The sequence below is a fragment of the Scheffersomyces amazonensis genome, assembly GCF_036850825.1.
Source record: "Scheffersomyces amazonensis strain UFMG-HMD-26.3 chromosome Unknown RJT21scaffold_6, whole genome shotgun sequence".
In the NCBI taxonomy this organism is placed as follows: domain Eukaryota; kingdom Fungi; phylum Ascomycota; class Pichiomycetes; order Serinales; family Debaryomycetaceae; genus Scheffersomyces; species Scheffersomyces amazonensis.
In genome coordinates this window covers 291482-304634 of record NW_027042746.1, presented here as the reverse complement: position 1 = coordinate 304634, position 13153 = coordinate 291482, and the positions used below count along the sequence as shown (strand labels likewise).

At 30.5% G+C, this 13153-nt stretch overlaps 9 protein-coding genes across 9 annotated transcripts; 5 read left to right on the top strand and 4 right to left on the bottom strand. All coding sequences in view use genetic code 12, as the record gives it.

The window, feature by feature from the left end:
- Positions 1 to 50: 50 nt before the first annotated feature.
- Positions 51 to 992, top strand: RJT21DRAFT_122190 (uncharacterized protein). The gene has a single exon (XM_064882322.1). The coding sequence runs from the start codon at positions 64 to 66 to the stop codon at positions 982 to 984; it is 921 nt and encodes a 306-aa protein (XP_064736676.1). The 5' UTR covers positions 51 to 63; the 3' UTR covers positions 985 to 992.
- CDG1 (Cdg1p) lies at positions 993 to 2000 on the bottom strand. The gene has a single exon (XM_064882321.1). The coding sequence runs from the start codon at positions 1846 to 1848 to the stop codon at positions 1102 to 1104; it is 747 nt and encodes a 248-aa protein (XP_064736675.1). The 5' UTR covers positions 1849 to 2000; the 3' UTR covers positions 993 to 1101.
- Positions 2001 to 2899: 899 nt separating this feature from the next.
- SSU1 (Ssu1p) lies at positions 2900 to 4312 on the top strand (the record flags this gene model as incomplete). Its single annotated transcript, XM_064885561.1, has 1 exon — positions 2900 to 4312. One exon carries the CDS (start codon positions 2900 to 2902, stop codon positions 4310 to 4312), a length of 1413 nt encoding a protein of 470 aa, XP_064736674.1.
- Positions 4313 to 4372: 60 nt separating this feature from the next.
- Positions 4373 to 6755, top strand: PMT5 (putative dolichyl-phosphate-mannose--protein mannosyltransferase). Its single transcript, XM_064884817.1, has one exon. The coding sequence runs from the start codon at positions 4503 to 4505 to the stop codon at positions 6729 to 6731; it is 2229 nt and encodes a 742-aa protein (XP_064736673.1). The 5' UTR covers positions 4373 to 4502; the 3' UTR covers positions 6732 to 6755.
- On the bottom strand, positions 6756 to 7505 carry MED21 (Med21p). The gene has a single exon (XM_064884815.1). It carries the CDS (start codon positions 7326 to 7328, stop codon positions 6780 to 6782), a length of 549 nt encoding a protein of 182 aa, XP_064736672.1. The 5' UTR covers positions 7329 to 7505; the 3' UTR covers positions 6756 to 6779.
- On the top strand, positions 7472 to 9094 carry RJT21DRAFT_128000 (phosphatidylinositol-3-phosphate-binding ubiquitin-protein ligase). Its single transcript, XM_064882906.1, has one exon. The coding sequence runs from the start codon at positions 7670 to 7672 to the stop codon at positions 8891 to 8893; it is 1224 nt and encodes a 407-aa protein (XP_064736671.1). The 5' UTR covers positions 7472 to 7669; the 3' UTR covers positions 8894 to 9094.
- RJT21DRAFT_98342 (RNA-dependent ATPase) lies at positions 9095 to 10699 on the bottom strand. The gene has a single exon (XM_064885741.1). The coding sequence runs from the start codon at positions 10653 to 10655 to the stop codon at positions 9195 to 9197; it is 1461 nt and encodes a 486-aa protein (XP_064736670.1). The 5' UTR covers positions 10656 to 10699; the 3' UTR covers positions 9095 to 9194.
- On the top strand, positions 10700 to 12246 carry SSF1 (rRNA-binding ribosome biosynthesis protein). The gene has a single exon (XM_064882320.1). The coding sequence runs from the start codon at positions 10882 to 10884 to the stop codon at positions 12181 to 12183; it is 1302 nt and encodes a 433-aa protein (XP_064736669.1). The 5' UTR covers positions 10700 to 10881; the 3' UTR covers positions 12184 to 12246.
- On the bottom strand, positions 12247 to 13097 carry VMA22 (Vma22p). Its single transcript, XM_064882319.1, has one exon. The coding sequence runs from the start codon at positions 13060 to 13062 to the stop codon at positions 12274 to 12276; it is 789 nt and encodes a 262-aa protein (XP_064736668.1). The 5' UTR covers positions 13063 to 13097; the 3' UTR covers positions 12247 to 12273.
- Between the last annotated feature and the right edge of the window lie 56 nt (positions 13098 to 13153).

Below are 13153 nucleotides of genomic sequence, written 5' to 3'. Positions count from 1 at the left end.
ATTTATAGATATGTAAGCTGTAGCTTTTTAGAAAATATTAATACAGACATATGACATTAATATATGACATTAACTAAAACAATGAGTGGATTAAGTAATGAACAAATAGATACTTTCGATAGAGAGGGGATGCTTTGTTTACCTGGATTTCTTTCACCGGGTGAGATAAGCACAATGTTGAAGAGATCTCATGAATTATTAGATGAATTTGATATATCTAATCATCCATTAACTCAATTTAAAACAAATGATAATGATCATGTAGGTGATGAATATTTCTTTAACTCAAGTGATAAAATAGGGTTTTTCTTTGATGTTGATGCCTTTGATGACTCTAAACAATTGAAATTTCCTGTTTCTCAAGCAATTAACAAAATTGGTCATGGTCTACATATGATCGAACCAACATTTGCTGACATTACTCTTAGTGATAAGGTTAAAGCCATAATCAAATCATTAAAATATGTTGACCCTAGAGTATTACAAAGTATGCTTATCTTTAAACAGCCTATTGATGATAAAGTGGCCAATGAAAGATCGAATGCAGTGCCTCCACATACTGATGGCACCTTCTTATTTACTGAACCTCAGACTGCCATTGGATTCTGGTTTGCTTTAGAGGATTGTACTATTGATAATGGATGTTTGTCATATTTGCCAGGTTCTCATAAGGTATATCCTATAACGAAACGTTTCGTTAAGATTAATCAAGGTAAGGACGGATGTAATTTCAAAAGTGTAGGTGAAAATGAAAGCGTAAAAGAAATCCCCACTGAAGGTTATAAGACAGTTGAATGTAAAGCAGGTTCTTTGATTCTAATTAATAATTCAGTGTTACATAAATCAGAGAATAACCGTTCGAAGAAGTCAAGATTTGCCTATGCGTTCCATGTAATTGATGGTACTGCTAAATATGACCATTTGAATTGGTTACAGGTTCCTCCAGGACCAGAAGGGGGTACACAGTTTACAAGATTATATTAGGTATTAGGTATTATAAATAAAATTTTATATTTCGTCGGAATCATTAAAGTGAATATGTAAATAAATAATTCAATGTAACTATGTACAATAATAGAGTAGAATAGAATAGAATAGAAATTAACAAGTATGACTATCTGATGGATTAATCAATTTTCCTTGCCAACTGTAATACTTATTCATATCAACATGATGTTTCTTTCCACTATTTTGTTCATACATTGAACAACCATAAATATATGCATATGGTGGTGTATATAAATGCAATGACACAGATGCTTGATCCATCAATGGATTAGATATTTTATGTAATCCAATTTTATCCGAGATATAACCAACTTGATCTCTTGTCATTAAAGTTTCTTGTTTACATGATAACTTTTTTGGTTCATCTTGATCTGGGATATCATAAAGGGATTCAACTAATTCACCCAGTAAAATTTTCATACAACAATGAGCATTCGCATGATCATGAATTGCTGATGACTTTCCTGGAGACCATACTAATATTAATAAATTAGCATTATCATTGATATTAATTATACCATTACGGGAATAATTCCTAGAAGGATCATAAAGAGCATATTTCAACCAATCAGCTTCATCAGAAGTGTAATTATCCATCAATGATTTAATAGTTTCTACATCTATATCCTCTGAGTGAAGTCCTTTACCATCTAACACCTTTTTCAAATCTTCAATTAATTTATAGAATTGAGAGTCCTTAGGTAAACTATCAATAGTTTTGGAGGCAGTATCGATGGCAAGATGTTGGATTCTATCCTGTATGCTTCCACAAGCATTACCAACAGAATTGGCGTTATTTGATCTTTCAAATACACCTGGAGTATTGTTTACAGTTAACATTTTGAATATTTTTTTTTGTGGTTGTGGTTGTAGTTGTGGATTCTAAAGAGCTTTCCTAGTTGACTTTATTATGTGTGAATGAAAGTAGATAGTCAGTACTGATAACTACGTAAATGTTATGAGTATAAACCGAAATTTGCTTTTATTGTAGTAGTTAAAAACCCCACTAGAAGAATAATTAGGGACATTTTAAGATGACTTTATACTTTTAAAAAATTGTCTAATCGCACGCTTAAAACTAGAAGTAAAGTTCCTAAATAGGCAGGTGGGCGGACTACAAACGAGCGGCCCATTCTTTGAGCAAATTTATCAGGCGGTCGTTAAGAGGTGAGCGGCAATAAATGACGACAACCTTCCTATTTGGGATAATTTGAAACACCTTAGTAGTTAATACAACGTAAGACACGACTGATTTTTTGTACCCCCTTGTAAAAAGGCTACGTGTTATTCCAATCCAAGATAAGACTGACGATTTACTCATTATTTATTTTCATGTTTACACCTCCTTCAGAATTGTAGTTATAATTGCATATTACTTTTATTAGAACGTGATAATGTGGGATAAAAATAGTACTACAACGAGGAAAGATAAGAGACTGGTAAAGGCATATCAACAAATAAAGGATCTAAATTCAATCAACACCACATGACGGGACTCAGTGCCCGTTGTTTAACACAAAATATAAAATGAAATATGTACTAGTAAAACTAAGGGCCGCTAATATATAATCGGCACTTTCTACATTAGGTAAAATTCTTAACTACGAGGGTGCGGGGTTTGAATAATTTTCTTCATTCCCGGACCCTAAAAGCCGCTTCCCCCAAAGAAGAAAATAGTGACCCTTTTCAGCGGCCTTTCGTTTGAGCTTCTAATTCCGTTCCCACCAAATCATTATTTTTAAGAGTCATTAGTAAGAAACATGTAGAAGTCAAAGATTTTGTTATCAACCTCTAATAATTATAAATATCAATTGTAATCACAATTGTAATTACACATTCCTAACGTGAATTATACAGATATGAAAAAATAATATAACCTAGCATATATAATATGTCAGACATTAGCGAAAATATAAAAAAAACGGATTCTAATGCACAAACTGTGGCTCCACCACAACTTAGTTTATCCGATGATACTACTAATAATGATGATAGCGATAGCTGTAATAATAATGGGAAAAGCTTACCTGAAGATAAAGACAATACCAATGCCAATAATAGTCAGGACAATCATGACAATGATAGTATAACCCTAAGCTCAGAAGATTGTGCACATTCTTCAAAACCTTTTGCTACAAGGCTCAAGAATTTACTCTTTGAAGAATTTGTTGAAAAGTTCACTCCTGTTTACTTTGTATCTATTATGGGAACGGGTATTTCATCTAATATCTTATATAATTTTGGCTACCCTGCTCATTGGTTAAGAGTATGTGGTATTATAATGTTTGTGATTGCTGTCATACTATTTTTAATAACATCGTTGATGTTTTTACTTTCTTGTTACTATTATTATCCCAAGAGAATCATGCAATACAATTTAAATCCTAATATTGCTGTTTTCATGGGCTGTTATGCTATGGGCTATATAACTTTAATTAATTTTATTTTTTATTTGGACAAAGTAGATATAATATTTGTCTGGGTTTTATGGTGGATAGCTATCATTGTATCAGTTTATACAGCTTTCATAACTGTATTCTTTTCAATTTTATCAAAATTATCTAGTGAAAAGATTAATATGAATGAATTAAATTCGACTTTATTATTGCCAATTGTTGCAATTACTGTGGTGTCATCTTCAGGGCATATAATTTCCCCATCATTGAAGACACTCAATCAGACTTTAATTACAGAAATATTGAGTCTCATATTATGGTGTATTTCCATTGCATTGGCTTTCATAATAATAACTATATATTATCAAAGACTTATACTCCATAAAATCCCCAGTACACAATTAATCTTTACAAGTTGGTTACCAGTCGGATTTTTAGGTCAATCTTCATTCAGTATTATGATGTTCGGTAAAAATATGTATGATTTAATAGAAGATAAATCTGTGGGAAATATATTCATTGTATGCTCTACAATGATTGGAGTGTTTTTATTATCATTTGGTTACTTTAACACTTTCTTGGCTGTCATCTCGACTTTATCAAAGATTAGACCATTTGCTAAAGCAGAACTAATTCATCCCCACATCAAGAAAGGTTATATTATGAAATTTAATAAAGCATTTTGGTCAATGACTTTCCCCTTAGGAACTATGGCACTTTCCAATAATGAATTAGGTAAAGGATTATTTGGTAAAGTGATATATCCACTCAAATTCTTTAGAGTCTTGGGTTGTATATATTCCGTAGCTTTATTTGCAGTCACTATTGCATGTCTCATTGGAATTATTTATACTTGCATCAAATTGGTCAAGGGTTTATTTAGAAAGAACACTATAGATATGGTATAAATTTAGCAGCATTAAATATTTATTTAATAGAAATTCATTTTTTGCATCCATAAAATCAATGTCTATTTTTCTGTACATTGTGTAGATGGTCGCGACACGGAAAAACACGCTTAAATTAAATTTCTGTTATTGAATTTTTCAGTCTATGTCTATATATAGTAGAAGCTGTTGAATAGCCATACCTTTTTCAATGATAGAGAAACCACCCAGTTTACCACCTGGATATAAGCAGGGTAAATGGAGGTCGTATTTATCGACACAGATTTCTCCTCAACTCCTTCAACAAACCCTCATCACTTCTACTGATCGATTTTTCATAATATTATTAACATGTCTAGGTTTCATAATTAGATTGGCAAAGTTATGGTTACCAGCACGTATTGTATTTGATGAAGTACATATAGGTACTTTTCTTCGATTTTATTTTAGAGGGGAATTCTTTATCGATGTACATCCTCCATTAATGAAGTTAATTTACTTTTGGATAGCATTATTATTTGATTGGAATGGTAATATGGAATTTAGTAAGATTGGTCAACTCTATCATGCTGATCCTGATCATGAATTTCCTTATGTAATGCTTCGATTGTTTTCAGCATCATGTGGAATTCTTACTGTCCTATTAACATATTTGATATTACGTTATTCAGCTTGTCGATCATCAGTAGCATTCTTTGGAGCTGGATTAGTTCTTATTGAAAATTCATTGATAACTCATTCTCGATTGATTCTTTTAGATTCTCCATTCTTGTTATGTATTGCACTTGTTGTATTTGGTATGAAGAGACTTCAATTACAATCTAATCCATTTCTGATTAAAGGAATTAAATTCTTGGTAGTAATTGGTTGGGCTTTGGGTTTATTAACTTCAATTAAATTAGTTGGTCTTTTCACCATAGCTTGGTGTGGTATACTTACAATTCAACAAATATGGAGACAATTAGGTGACCTTGATATTAAAGTAAGTACTTGGTTTGGTCAAATATTTGCTAGATTACTATGTCTTGTAGTATTACCAATAACTATTTATTTATCCATATTTATGGTACATTTTGAAACTCTACCATTCAGTGGTGAAGGTTCAGGAATTATGTCACCTATTTTTAAATCTGGTTTAGGAGATTATGAATATTTAACCAATCAACCTATTGATGTTTCATATGGAAGTACAGTAACTTTAAAACATTTAGGTACAGAAGCATATTTACATTCTCATAATTTCACTTATTGGTCAGGAACTGGTGAACAACAAGTTTCCCTTTACGAATTTATGCCTGATGATAATAATGAATGGATTCTTGAAACTAGAAATAAGAATAGAGAAGGTCAATTACAAAAGAAATTTCGTCCAATAAAAGATGGTGATACAATAAGATTATTTCATAAATCAACTGGTAAATATTTACATGTAAATAATGAAGTTAGACCACCAATGTCAGATCATGATTATACAAAAGAAGTAAGTTGTAATAGTAATCGAGAAGAGTTATTGGGTAATATTAATTATGAATTCAAAGTTAGAATTGTTTCCAAGACTTATTATTCTGACAATGAATTACCATTACGGAAACTTCAAGCAACTAGATCAATTTTCCAATTAATTCATGCTGATTCTAAGTGTATACTTATGAGTCATCCAGTAAGATTACCTGATTGGGGGTTTGGACAATTTGAAGTTTTATGTGTTGATGAACCAACCATTCCAAATACCTTATGGTATATTGAAGAAAATCATCATCCATTAATAGATGATGATAAGAATTATGCTAGAGTTAAATTTCCCCAGTATAATTTCTTTAGAAAATTATGGGAATTACATAAAACTATGTTCAGAATAAATCTGAGCTTTACAACTCATCATAGATATTCTTCTAAACCAGAAACTTGGCCATTTGTATTAAGAGGAATTAATTATTTTAGTAATGAAGGTATGACAAAATATATTAATGAAGATCCATCTCATATTTATCTATTAGGAAATGGAGCTATTTATTATACTGCCAATTTAATCATTCTTATTACATTTATAAAATTATCCTTCTACATGTTTAAACATTTAAATCCATTTACAATCCCTTATGAATCATTACTGATATCTTCATACTATCAAAATAGTTTTGAATATCTTCTCGGTTGGGCATTCCACTACATTCCCTTCTTTTATATGAATCGAGAATTATTTTTACATCATTATTTACCGGCATTATTTTTCTCCATCTTATTAACAGCACAATTTATAGAATATCAATTATCTAAGCGGAGACAATGGGGGATTTTCTTAATTATAATTATTCTGATTAGTGCCTTATATTGTTTCTGGAGTTTTATGCCAATAATTTATGGTTTAAATTGGACAAAACTGCAATGTAATCATGCCAAATGGTTATCAAGTTGGGATATTGATTGTATGACTTATTGATTCAGAATGCAAAATAAAACAAAATTGACATTATATTATATTTTATTTTTATCGTCTAGATTCCGCTATACCTGTAGCCACCTCTGTTATTAAAGATTCACACCATTTAAGTAATTTATCCTTTTCTTGTATTTTCCTTATCCGTTCTTGTTCTATATCTCTTAATTCTTGAGTTAACCCATCTATAATTTTTAATTGACTAGCTGGTGATACTCCTATACCGGGTAAAGAATCAATTAACATAGTAATTTGTCGAGATTTTAGTATTATATCTGTTGCTAATTCATTTAAAGTATTTTCAAAATTAGCTTCATTATCTGCTTGAGCAGCCACTGATACATGATTTGAATTTGTAGCTGTTTGTTTACCACTACCATTAGCACTTTGTTGAAGTTGACTATCAGGCAGTTGCTTTTGTTGTGATTGTGGTTGTTGTTGGCCAGGCAAGGGAGCATTAGCAGCTATATTGATTATAGAATTGGGTTCATCATCAAGTAATGCTGGCTCACTATTGGAATTAACATAATTGACTGTCGCATTGAATTGTTCCACCAACTGGTCAAGACAGATCTGTAACTGAGTTAATCTGTCCGCCATTTTTGTAGTACTTAGTATATTTGTTAGTTATAAGGTCTTAGTTATGTGTGATAAGTACTTAGAACCGGTTACTTAAGTATCAGTAGTGCTTAATTAGTTGTTCTACTAAGTGCTGGTTGATGTCCATAGATTCTTAAGTATGGATGGATGTCTGTTTTAGGAAATGCTCGTAGCATAGTCAATTAGTGGACGTGTGGATGTGCCCCAATATTTTTTCCCCTGCCTAAATCAGTAGATTACTAAGAAGTACAATACTCCACTATTTAGTGATTTAAGTTTAGTAGTATTATCCATTGGATAGTGTTATAGAGTGTATTTAATGGAAATCAAATTAATTCACTATGAGTAGTTATATACTGGAAACTCCTACTTGGCAGGAAGATTCAGAAGTTACTTGTTGCTTCTTATGTCATTCAGCTTATACGTTTTTTAATAGAAGGCATCATTGTAGAAAATGTGGAAGAGTTGTATGTGGGAATTGTTCAGAAAAGTCAATTAAATATTTCCCTAATACATTAGTAATTCATCCAAATGGGGTTAGAACTCTTCATAATCCTTATGAGACTTATAAGACATGTGATGAATGTGTGGATGAGATCAAAATGATAAGACGAGCATTATTCGAAGTGAATCCTTCATCTTCATCATCTCAAGGTGATGATGATCCAGTAGATTATACTGGTTCTAGAGGTAGTAGTATAAGTAGTAGTGTGGCATCTTCTTTTACGAATGGTAATAATAATAACCATAATAATAATAATAACCATAATAGTGCTCATCATAATAATGTTCTCAGTCATTTTAATGTGGGGAGTGAACTTCTTAGTGGACATAATCGTCATGATCATGATAATGATAATGATAGTACTACCAAATATAGTGCTAGAACTCATACAAGACTTATAAGATCATCTACTCATTCATCTATAAATCATAGTCGTCATAGTCATCATCGTAGAGATGATACTAGTGATATGAATTTGTGCCCTGTCTGCGCCACAGATTTATTAAAGTCATATATAAGTCAACATAAGAAACATATTGAAGAAATTACTAATGAAGATTTTGAAAAATTTAAAGAAGGTCATATTAATGACTGTCTAACTGATTTTGATTTTAATGCAGAAAATCAACGATTTAATTCTCCTGATAGACCTCATCCTCGGAATAAAATGCTTGTTTATAATATACCACCAATTCCTAAACCAAAATTTGAGAGTATACCTAATTTACAAGCTGCATCATCAGTTGATACAATAAGACAATCAGAAGGTAGAAGTGATAATGAATCTATAACATTATCTCAATCTTCAATTACAAATGTTCTTGATGTAGTTGTTGGATCTGTAACTTCAAATGCTACTATTGAACCATCAGCAGAAAAGGATAAAGAATATCTTGATGATGGATTAGATAATGAATGTGTGATTTGTTTAGAAGAACTTAAACCTGGTGATAAAGTGGGAAGATTAGAATGTCTTTGTGTATTCCATTATAGTTGTATTAAGGACTGGTTTAATAAAAAAGGTTATGGAGAATGTCCTGTTCATTTCTTGCATAAATAGATTTTTATTTGGCATTATTCTTCTTTAATATTGGTTGGTCAATTTCTTAATATCATTGATATGTTTTTATTTCTAAGGTGGAACTATTGGATAATGTTCTGGTTAATTTGATTATTTATTTCATGTTATTTTATTTTATATTATAGTATATTATTTTATTTTATTTTCTGTGTTGGTTTATTATTTGTTACTTTTGGTTATACTTTGTTTAATATTACAATATTTTTGTCATTAACTCCTATAAAACTATAATTACCCAATAATTAATATTTACTGTCAAGAACCAATTAATGTTCAACGTTCAACGTTCTTCACGATCTTTATCATCTCTACCTCTACTACCTTTTCTTTTATTCTTTTCATGAAAATCTTTAGTTTGTCTAATTGCTTCAGCTGTTGCCTTATCAACATGGAAATGTAAAGCTTGTAATACTTCCTTTGAAGGTGATGGATCCTTTGGTAATCTTTTACCTAAAACACTTTCAATTCTTAAATACATTTCTAAATCATATTGAGTAACTAAAGATATTGATTTACCTGATCTTCCTGCTCTAGCAGTTCTACCAACTCTATGAATATAAGCTTTTGAATCAGTTGGAATATCATAATTTATTACTACATCAACTGATGGAATATCTAAACCTCTAGATGCAACATCAGTAGCCACTAAAATATTAGCTACACCAGATTTAAATTTATTTAAAGATCCTAATCTTTGAGCTTGAGTTAATTGTCCATGTAATGGTACAGCTGAAAATCCTAAAATTCTAGCTAATAATGCAGTTCTATGAGCATGAGCAACAGTTCTTGTAAATATTATAATTGATTTCCCCATAAATTCATTTAATAAATGGATAAGGAAAGTATTTTTATAACCATCACTAACTAACATCATTGATTGAATTAAATTATCAGCCGTTTGATATTTAGATGATACAGCAACTCTTACAGGATTATGTAAAGAAGCTCTTTGTAATTTTTCAATCTTATTAGTCATTGTAGCAGAAAATAAATAAGTTGTTCTCTTAGATGGTATAATCTTTAAAATTTTATCTAATGCAGGCCCAAAATCCATATCTAATAATCTATCAGCTTCATCCATTACTAAATATTGTAAATTTTTTAATGAAAATCCTTTAGTATGTTCTAAATGATCCATAATTCTACCAGGAGTTGCCACAATTATATGAGGTTTACGCATTAAATCTCTAGCTTGATCCATCATATCCATTCCTCCTACAATACATACCGATCTTAATCCCATTGATGAACCTAATGCATCAAAAGTTTCTTTTATTTGATATGCTAATTCTCTAGTTGGAGCTAAAACCAATCCATAATATGGAATTTGCGCACTCCAAAGAGCTTGTAATATAGGAATTGCAAAAGCAGCAGTTTTACCAGATCCAGTCACGGCTAATCCAATAATATCTTTACCTTCTAAAGCATATGGTATAGCTTCAGATTGAATAGGAGTTGGTTTAGTAAATTTCATTTGTTGAATCGATTCAAGTAATTCAGGAACTAACTTCAATTCATGAAAAGTCTTAAATTTCAATTCATCATCAGGATTTATAACGGTTTCCTTAGTAGTTTCTTCTATCTTATCATGATCATCTTCTTCGTCTTCTTCGTCTTGTTCTACTTGTTTCTGTTGCTGTTTCTGCTTCAACAAGGCGTTTCTTTTGATCTTTTCTGCTAAGTCCTTAACGTCCTGCTTCTTACTCTTTTTCTTAATCACACTTCCAGCTTTAGTAGACATGTTGCAGAGTTATTATATACAGTTATCGAGTTATTCAAAGGTGTATAGTAATAGCTTTTTTGTATGGGCCATCATCTCCATACAAATTTTTTTTTCTTTCCTGTACATACAAAAAATATATAGAGATGAGGATGAGAATATATTTTCCAAAATTTTAAATTTTTCAGAATATAGGTGGTTTATTAGGAGGTGAATAAGGTTAATACTTAAGAGATAATTAATAGAAATGGCTAAAAGAAGACAAAAGACCAGAACTCATAAGAAGATCTCGGAAGAGGAATTAGCCAAGATCCCCAGATCAATGGTAATAAGACTTGGATCAAGTTTAAAGAATCATTCCTTAAGTCAATTAGTTAAAGATTTTAGAAATGTTATGCAACCTCATACTGCTATTAACTTACGAGAACGTAAATCAAATAAGTTAAAAGATTTTATTGTTATGGCTGGTCCACTTGGAGTATCTGATTTATTTATATTTAATCAATCTGAACAAACTGGTAATATATCTTTAAGAGTTGGAAAATTACCTCGAGGTCCAACTTTACAATTCAGAATTAATTCATATTCTTTAGTTAAAGATGTTAGAAGAATATTAAAACATCCAAAATCAATAGGTAAAGATTCAAAAGAATTCTTAACTCCTCCATTATTAGTACTTAATGGATTTTCCAATAAATTAAATGAAGTAGAAAATCATGAAAAATTAATGATCACCATGTTTCAAAATATGTTCCCACCAATTCAACCACAACTGACAAGAGTAAGTTCAATTAAAAGAGTATTAATGATAAATAAAGATCCAGAAACTCAACAAATTGAAATTAGACATTATGCCATTAATACAAAATTAGTTGAAGAAAATAGAAATGTTAAAAAGTTAATTAATAGTCATCATAATTTAAAGAAAAATTTACCAAATTTATCTAATAATGCTGATATCTCTGATTTATTATTAGATCCATATTCAGTTGGTGGAATAACTTCAGATTCTGAAGTTGAAGATGATGCTATTGTTGAAATTAAGAATGAAAATAATAATATTCCTAATAAGAGATCATTATCGAATAATAATAAAAAAGAGGGAGAAGGTGAAGAAGAAGAATCTGGTCCTATTGGAACTCCAACTAGAAAGAGAGCTATTAAATTAACTGAATTAGGTCCTCGTATAAGTATGTCATTAGTTAAAATTGAAGAAGGATTAACTGGATCATCTAAGACTCTCTATCATTCTCTTGTTACTAAATCCAAAACAGATATTGCTAATTTGGAAAGATCTCATGCTATTAAACAAAAATTAAGGAATGAAAGACGAGCCAAACAATTGGAAAATGTTACAGCCAAGAATGCTAAAAAGGAAGAAAAGAAGGCAAGAAGAAAAGCTAGAGAAAATGGTGAAACTCAAGAAGCTAATGAAGATGATGATGTGTCTATGGATGAAAATGACAGTGACAGTGACAGTGATGGACCAGAGCTTAATCCTGATGATTATGAAAATGATAGTGATCTTTTCAGTGACATTGAAAAGTAATCTGATAGCATTATTACATAAAACTTGTATATTAATAATTCTAATAAATAAATTTAGCATATTACATTAATTAATGAATTACTTAAGTCTTTAAGTCTTTAATTTCTCTATCTCGTTAATCAAACCATTTATTCTACTTCTTAAGTTAATAATATCCACACTATCAGTGAGAGCTTTATTGAAATATCCTTGTGATTGTCTTAATTGGTAAGGTACTAACCCTCCGAATTGATTAATTGGATCTTGTAATCTTGAATTAGAAGGTAATGGATCTTCTTCAACTGTAATTGTACTTGAAAGCTTTTCTGATAAATTCTCTTTTCTATTTTTTAAACTTCTAGTTGAAATCAGGATAGAGTCCTTAGTACTTGATGAAGATGATGATATACCCTTTTCGGATATTACGTCTATAATCTCATATTCATCATCATTTTCTTTCTTTTCATGCTTATTCTTTTTCTGTTGCAGTAACTTACTTTGATGAATGGCTAATTTATTGATTAGATTAATTTCTCCAGTATTATCATTAATAGTAATTTCCTTACATGCATCATAGGGTCTATAATCAAAACTATTTGATCCAAATCGTCTTGATGTATAATTATAATTGGCTCTACTTAGATTTAAAAATCCATTGATATAGTTTAATCTATATTGGTCATTAACTAGTTTTTCATACTGTTCTATTAAATCTAGTAATTCTATTGTCTTTAAATCTATAGGAGATATATCTGAATCCGACTTTAGTTGAGGGTTCTTCGGTATATATTGTATGTGTGAATCCGACTCCAACTGTTTTAAATCCGGATTTGTGTTGATGTTAATGGAGATATCCTCTAAAGCATCAACTATCTTCTCTAACTGTTTAGTACTAGTCATAATCTTTACTAAGACTAAGGGTAGTTCATCAGTCATATAAGCACTTATACAGTAATTGTATTGAGGTTTTGATCTATTTTCTATTTTCCTG